Raw genomic sequence first — 8620 nt, forward strand, 5'->3', positions numbered from 1 at the left:
CCAGTAGTCTTTGACATGGATTAAGCCTTTGGCCTTGGCTTCCCTGTAAATGTTTTGCAACTCCTGAATTTCCACCATTCTTCCCCTCTGTTGCCAGGCTTCCTCCCAGAATTTTGTTGTCCTTCCATTTCTTATTTCCCAAAAAGCATGTCGATTTATGATGTCTCTATTCTGGCTCGCCAGTTCCCATATCATAGATCCTTTTGGCATCGCTTCCTTTCTCATAATTTCTTCAGTTGCTGTGGGCATGTTATATTTTAGTGTCCATATTTCCTTCCATAAATCTTTGACTCCATTCATCCACCGCCACCAAATTTTCGCCGCTAGGACTTTATTTAAAATCAATGGATCTCTTAGCCCTAACCCCCCTTCCTCCTTTGTTTTTGTTAAGCTGTTTCGTGAACTTAGGGCCCATTTCTTCTGCTGTTTTGGTCCTCCCAATAGGAATTTCCTGTAGATTTCAATCATTTTGACACATACTCCTTTCGGAACTGCCATAATCGATAGGGGATAGATTGGGATTGATTGCAATGTCGATTTAAGAAGCACCAATCTAGCTGCTATATTCAGAGTCCTAAAGGACCAGTTTTCTAATCTGCTCTTAAGTTTCTCTAGAATGGGCTGCCAGTTAGCTATCCTTAGCGAGCTTATATCGAGCATGGTTCCTAGGTACTTGGTGGGTAGCTCTCCCTTTCTGAACCCCAAAGTTCTTGTCAGGTGGGTTTTAACCATTTCTGGTGAGTTGAAGATAAAGGTGCTCGATTTATCCTTATTTATTTCAGTACCTAAAGCTTCCATGAATACCTCTAGGATCTCCTTTACCTTTTTGACTTCTCTCAGTGATACCTTGCAGAATATCATGATATCATCTACGAACTGTTGGTGAGTAACTAGGATGTTGTTTCCCCATAGGCGCAGCCCTTTAATTTTCCTTTCTCTTAGCTCTTTCTTGATGTACCTGCCCAACCCTTCCGCTGCTATTATAAACAAGAATGGAGACAAAGGGTCTCCTTGGCGCAGACCTCTTGAAGCGTTAAAGGTTGCAGTTGGTGTACCGTTTAGGAGGATGGAAAAGTTCGGCGTGGATATCATGCTGAATATCCATTTCACCCATCTGTTGCAGAACCCATAGGCCTAAAGAATTGATTCTAGATATTTCCAGTTTAGTCGGTCGTATGCTTTTGACAAATCCAGTTTGATCGTCATGCCTGGTTCCTTTTTTTGTTTTAAGGTATGTATAACTTCTTGAGATACTACCAGACCATCTAAGATTTTCCTCCCTTCCACGAACCTTGTTTGTTCTGGGGATATTATGCTAGGCAAGATTGGTTTAAGTCATTTGACCATTAAGGTGGCTATAATCTTGTAGATAACGTTACAAAGGGCAATCGGTCGGAAGCCTTCTGCTGATTCTAAATGAGCCGTTTTGGGGATGAGGGTTAATAAAGTAGAGTTTAGTCCAGGCCATACCTTTTGATGTCTGCACGCTTCCTCCACCACCTCTAAGATTTCTTCTCCTATGAATTGCCAACATGCTTGGTAAAATTCCACTGTATATCCATCAGGACCTGGGGCTTTATTTCTTTTCAAGCCCTTCACTGTTTCCTCCACTTCCTCTAGGGTTGCTGCCCTCATCAAGGCTAAATTTTGGTCTCTGGTTACAAGCTTGGGAATTTCCTTACTAATCCTGCCTATGGCCTCTGTTCTGTTTCTTTGGGGTTCGGTGAGTATACCTTTGAAGTGACTTACCAACTCCTGTTCCATTTCCTCGTGCTGAGTTATGCGTTGGCCTTCCGTGTTTTTAATTGAGAAGATCCTATTTCTCTGTCTGTGCTGGATCATGGCCTTGTGAAAGAACTTCGTGTTTCTCTCTCCTTCTATGAGCCACTGAACTCTAGACTTTTGTTTCCATAAAATTTCTTCCTGTTTTCTTCGCTCTTCTAATTGGCCTATTACTATGCCTTCTTCTCTGCTTCTCTCTTTAGTTCTTCCCTCCAGTATATCCTCCTGTTGCAACTCACTCATTTTCTGTTCTAAGCGTTGCTGCTCTTTGAAGATGTCCCCAAATTCCTCTTTATTCCATTTTTTTAATTTTCCCTCTAAGTTCTTTCAACTTAAGTTGGAATGTTTGCATCTTACTTCTCCCACTTTGCCTGCTCTTAGTCCACCATTCTTCTATTTTAGGTAGAAACTTCTGGTCTCTAAGCCAAAAGGCTTCAAACCTAAATGGTCTTCTTTTGGGGCTCTGCTTGAGGTCTATCTCCAACTTTATTGGCCAGTGGTCTGAGCCTACTACTAGTAGGATCATGGCTTCTATGAACACATCTTTCATCATGATTTGTTCAGAGATAAGGAATCTGTCCAATCTTGAGGCTATTTGATTTGTCCCTCCTCTACGATTATTCCATGTATGGGTACCATTTATTGTTTGAATGTCCACCATTCTTTGTTCTGATATCATATCTCTGAACGCTTCCATATCTGAATCTATCCTTCTCAATCCTCCCCTCTTTTCTTCTAAGGTCGTAATCATATTAAAATCACCACCTATAATCCATGGCTTCTCTGGAATAAGTCTTCTCATTGCTTTTAGATTTTGAAGGAATCCTTTTCGTTCTATTGGGGAATGTGGTCCATACACTCCTGATAAGACTACCCACTTCGATGATCCTATTACCTTAAAAGTTCCTGAGAGAATTCGTGGGAGGCTTATCCAATTTTCAAATTGTATTTCCTCCGGGTTCCATATGATTGCCAATCCTCCTGCACTGCCTGTCGCATCCTGCCCCATTATCTCATACCTAGTATTTCCCCTGCTCATTATTTCTTTCATTTTTTCCGTACTAATCTTTGTTTCTTGGACTATCATTATACTTGGTTTATCTCTTTTTAATCTATCTTTCAGGTATCTTTGTTTACCTCTACTGTTAAGGCCTCTGATGTTCCAACTTGTAATAATCATTTTAATAATTTTGGTGGTAGTTGGAATACCTCTGATAGAGGTATGACTCTTCCAGAGTTCACCAACATCTCTCCTACCTCCTGAATTGTCTCGCTCATCAAGCGCCTGCCCCTCTTTCTTCCTCCTTTGCCAGAGCTGCTCATTCCCATGTTCTGATTTCCTTGTATTTCTATCTGTTCCAATTTGTTTGCTGTTGTTTCCCCTACTTTTTTCTTATATTTTTGGAAGGCTTCTTTATATATTTGCTTTTGCTCCCCAGAATGAATCTTTCATCTAACAGCCTCCATTCCTGCAACAATTTCCTCATTATGCGCTCCTCTTCTCCTCCTTTATCTTTTTGTGGGTCTATCTCCATTTGTATTTGTTCATTTGTCTGTTCTCCTTTTTCCTCTGCCTCCCCGTTCTGTTTCTTTTTGTCCTGATACTTGTTTTCTTGATTCTTTTGAGTTTTCCATTGTCTCTTCCTCACTGTCTTCTTTTTCCCCCATCTCGATCTCTTCTTCCTGGAGGACTTTGAATTTGTTTTGCGTTTCCAGGGTAATATTTTCCTTTGGCATTTGTCGTTGGGGTTTATTGAACCCTGATTTCTTTTTATGCTGTACTTCTTTAAAACCCTCTCCCCCCCGTCCAGGTTCCTCTGTTGTTATTCTCTCTTCTTCTCTCTTATCCTTTGCATCCTCTGTTCTGTTTAATGGACATTTTCTGAAAAGATGACCATATTCATGACATCGTCTGCACCAGAACGGTATGTGCTCGTAATCCACTGGTTGTTGCCATATCTCATCATGATATTCCAGCTCAATGAAGTCTGGGAGGGGTTCAGTTATATTCATATACGCACATATTCTGGCATATGATGTGTATCTTCCTCTTTTTGTAGATTCTGCGACTTTCACAAATGACCCTATTGTATTCCCTATTCCTTCTAAAATCTCTGGGTCCCAAAACTCCATTGGAAGCCCGAAGAGTCTTATCCAGACCAGGGCTGCTAACATTTTCTCTTTGTCTGGGTTGTAGCAGTCTTCCCAGTGCCGGATAAATAGGCCTGCATTATTCATGAAATAGGGTCCTCCCTCGAAAATCCTTTCCTTGTCTTCTATGTTAGAGAATATTACAGTAAAAAAACCTTTCGCTCCTAGTTTTAGTTCCACATGCCCCTTAGGTTTCATTCTCTGTTGTATCCATTTAGATAAGTCTTTCTCTGACGGCCAGAACCCTACAAATTTACATATTAATGCATAGTCTTTCATATAACTCCTATACTCTTCAAGTTTGTTACTTGGTATTACGAACCTGGGTTTCTTCGATGCCCTGGGGAGACATTTACCCCTTAGACCCATCTGCCAGTTTGCTCCGCTTGCTAAGTTCTCTCCGTTATTTGGCTTCATTCCATTCCACATTCGCTCCTTTCTTGCCTCTCCCATTGCCATGCTCTTGTAGGAGGGGATCTCTCCCCTCCCCTCGTTTTTTTCCATTTGGCCCCTCAGCGCTTACTTCTCCCTTCGTTCCCTCTTTTGCTATGGTCTGGAAATCTTGATTTGGACTTTCGCAGTTTGGACCGCGCTCTCTGCGTTTCTTCTTTGCTTCAAAGTTGCATACAAGATAGTCTGTTCAGATATTCTCCTCCTTCCATGAAAATTTGTGATATCTGTGATAGGCACTAGAATTTGGTAAATGACAATGTCATCTTGATTGACTCTAAACTTTGATATGAAATGTAAAGTATGAAAATTAAGACAATAGAAATTATGGACTCTACACAACGGAAGAGAGAATAAATATACAAAGATACAAAAATATTTATTTTATAATGAAGTCTGCATGAATCTATTGCAATTAATCTTAAACATTTATTATGTATGCAAATACAAGACCACTCCAATTACAATTTTTGCTAAATCTTAAACATTTATTATGTATGCCAATACAAGACCACTCCAATTACAATTTTTGTTAATAATAAAAAAGAGAAAGAGTAATCTAATAACCAAATAATTTTAAAATTATAAAATCCTCTTCAAAAACTTTATCCTCAATTTATTTCCATTATTAATAAAATTTGACAACTAATATTTTTATTATTCTATTATTTATGTTTTATATAAATTAATATCAAATTATGTATAAAAAACAATTATTTTATTAAATAATTAATATCAAATTAAGATTAATATTAATGGCCTCTGGGCAGTTATCTAATTACTAGCTATATATATAACCTACATTGCATATTTCTTCTACTCATCGAAGCATATATATATATATATATATCATCTTGCCATTTTCTATGTTAATTAAGATGATTGCCAATTAAAAATGGTTTAACATTATATGAACACAATTGCTTTACGTACGTAATATTTAAATAAATAACTAAATCATGCAAAGAGTTTTTTGAACTTTCTTCTACTCATTGGAGGATATATATATATATATATATATATATCCATCTTGTCATTTCTGGTGATGGCCAATTAAAAGATAGTTTAACATTATATTAACACAATTGCTTTTCACGCATGTAATATTTAAATAAATAACTAAATCATGCAAGGGTTTTTTAACTTTTATTTCACTTCATGTGATCATATAACTTTTTAAAGTTACACTAATACTTAGAATATCAAACACATAGATTTAACCATTAGAACCTCGATTGAAGGGCCTCCATTAAGGTATATAGCTCAAAAGCTAAATCCTGACCTTTTCTGCAAACCTTTTTTTACAACACAAGATGGAAAAGCATTGAAAAATAAATGAGGCAATATAGTTGAATTGTTAGACAACTCCAGTGTAAATTTTCCATTTGTGATTTCGACTATTGAGTGCATCTTGCAGCGCAGGATCCACAACCTACGATGAACAAAATCTGTGACTCAATTATGAAATTCATTACAGTAGATCTCATGCTATTCCAAAATATTTTCCCTGGGGATGAGAACAAAGTGAGGAAGATAAGCCCTTTTTAAGGACAGTTCCTTCGGAAAATCTACCGTTCACAAGCTAAAATACATAACCGCGGGGCAAAATTGAATGGCACTGCGTAGTGCCTACTAATACTACACAAAAATAGACATCATGATTTCAACGATAATGACCATTCGCTAATGTGAAGATTTAGCGAAGGGCATTCGGATGATTGGAACACAATGAAGAGGATGAGCCATTTCACATGACAGCTTAAGGACCTTCGACATATTCACCATCGCAGTTGTGCCCGCGGGAATGCACATTCTTTCGGCCATAGAGAGATGAGCCGCCCATGATAGCAATGGTACAGGTGGATGCATTGGAAGCGCCTCTTTCACCACTGCTTGGATGCATTTGCAGCGCCTCTTTCACCACCGCTTGGAGGTACAACAACTTTGTGATGTCATAATCGTTCAAGCTTCGTCGACGCCCAACTCTGCTTGTGCCATTCTCATGAGGTCTCCTTGGCAGGTAGTCGGGAGGCAGCAGGTCTTATGGCTTGAATGGCTAGAGGGATTTCAATTGCCAGCAGACTGCCTGAAGGGGGCACCGCACCCGACATGGCTCAACCAATGAAAGCAAAAGAGCCTTCTTTCTCTACGCGCAGTGGAGAAGAAGTTTATGATTTATTTAATCCCTTTCTGAATTTGTTGCCAAGAAGCTTGCATTATTTTGAATAATTTGAAGGATTTTTTTACTCATGAAATAACACATTCCTTTAGAGAAGGGTACTAACTTCGATTACTTCCAAAGCAAGATACTTACTCCCAGTATACGCATGATTGAGTAGAGACCATAAACTCCTACGGTTAACTTACTCCAATTTGAAATAAGAGGCACGATCCATTCAGGTAAAGCAACAACAAAAGACATTATGCACCAACTGGAACTTGTTCCCAAAATTCAATGAGCTCTGCCACTACCATCCCAACAAAATAAATCTAAAAAAAGCTTTGGAAATGCCTATATTCCTGAAAATAAAAGGAACCAATTGCACAATGAGATTTAACATTCTTAGGAAAAGTCCATGGTTTCATTCTCTACACATGCAGTGACTTGAGGATTTTCCCAAATATCATAGGTAGGAAAAGTTGACTCTGTCAACCTAGTTCGAGTTTCATGTGTAACTATAACATCATTCACAAATGCTAGCCAACTTAAGAAAGGATCCCCTAAATCTCTTGACATAACACCTTTATTAGATTTGATATATTTCAAACGGTGTCCCATATACCTATGAGCTCCAATTATTAATTTAGCAAAGTTCCCACCACGTGTCATTAAAAAACATCAAACTTAAAAAAGACAAGGAAATCAAGAGCAGCAAGGCTTGTAACATGTTTCCTAAAGGAATTGAGTTCCTCCTTTGTCGTTAACTCTTCCTTGGTAACCAAATTTGGGAACATATTTCTTAGAGGAGCCATGAGATTATGACCGCCATAAACTTGCCCAGATGCAACATAAATTTGTGTCTCCTTGGGATACCTGATTTCCTTCAATAACGCTGCAACTTCAGCTGGTTCAAGTGGAAAATGACCCTCTTTTCGTTTCTGCAATGCTAGTTTCTATAAGTGGTAACCATTTTTATAACAGCGAGGCCACTCTTTTTGTCTGTAAGCAACCATCGTTTCCTTTTCAAAACACAGATGTAGTGCCATGTAAGGATGTGTCACTCCTGTGTGGTTTCTCATCCTTGAGGCCAAAACTTCTGCCATTGCTTCTATCTCAGGTAGAAACTTCAAGGCATGGTAGTTAACTCTGCACCTCAAACGATTTATTTCTACTGGAACATTATCATATCTGAGTCTGTCCACAAAAGGCTTCAGTGCCATAATTCTTTTCTCCTTTATCCATGGAAGCATATTATCTAGATAAAATTGGGCGGAAGCATACTTTGGGATGTTTTTCATAGTGCACCTAATGCTAGTAAATAATTCTTTCTTATCAAGGAACCATGCAAGAATTCTCCTTACAATTGGTACATCATCTTTCAAGTATTCAATAAAATTATCCACATCAAAAATGTCCTCAAACGTCGTTTGATCCTTCCAAATTTGGTCTTGCTTCAAAATAGGTAGGATAAATGTCACATTCATCATCTTTGCAACTGCCACTGCATTGCATATAGATATATGTCGCTGATTGAGTCTGTCCTCAGCATGGATAAGAATATAGCCATTAGTTTCATTTTCACATTGTGGAGGTGAAAATTTTTCATGCATTTAGGCACATGGCTTCCATGAAGTGGTTGAAGAGTGTGGATTCTCCGAAAGAGATGGTGTATCTTTAACATGTGGACAACATAGAACAATTCCTTCCTTCTTGTACAAATATGGAGGATTCGAACAGTTCTAGACGGGCGACAGTGAGATGAATCTTGCTAACAAAAGAGCACAGAGCAATGCTAGAGAAAGTTTTCTGAAGACCTTCGCTCTAGAGAGCCTATCATCTTTCCAAAAATAAAGAGAGGAGAGATTCCATCCTCTAAATTTTAGATTATGGAGTTCTTCTTTCTCTTCTTCTTCTTCGACTTTTGCTTCCTCTTTAGCTTGCTTGGATAGTGAAGACGAGGACACATTAGGGTAATTTTGAGGTCTAAAATGGGCCTCATAATTAAATTATAAAATAATAGTGGAAATGATAAAATCAGATTAGATTACATCATCAAATTTTAGAGGGAAAAAAGAA

General features: G+C 38.3%; 1 protein-coding gene and 1 pseudogene across 1 annotated transcript; both read right to left on the reverse strand.

Annotated features, from left to right (window-relative positions):
- Positions 1-2074: 2074 nt before the first annotated feature.
- Positions 2075-2791, reverse strand: LOC149142270 (uncharacterized). Its single transcript, XM_089451440.1, has one exon. It carries the CDS (start codon positions 2789-2791, stop codon positions 2075-2077), a length of 717 nt encoding a protein of 238 aa, XP_089307566.1.
- A 4155-nt stretch (positions 2792-6946) lies between these two features.
- On the reverse strand, positions 6947-8045 carry LOC149142271 (protein PECTIC ARABINOGALACTAN SYNTHESIS-RELATED pseudogene; annotated as a pseudogene).
- Between the last annotated feature and the right edge of the window lie 575 nt (positions 8046-8620).

This window comes from Pinus tabuliformis, chromosome X, assembly GCF_031772625.1.
Source record: "Pinus tabuliformis cultivar Carrire ecotype Pingquan chromosome X, CPIR1, whole genome shotgun sequence".
NCBI lineage: Eukaryota > Viridiplantae > Streptophyta > Pinopsida > Pinales > Pinaceae > Pinus > Pinus tabuliformis.

What these genes read in the sequence shown, in the direction of transcription:
- LOC149142270 (XM_089451440.1), bottom strand. Translation starts at nt 2,791, where the DNA reads ATGGGGCAGGATGCGACAGGCAGTGCAGGAGGATTGGCAATCATATGG.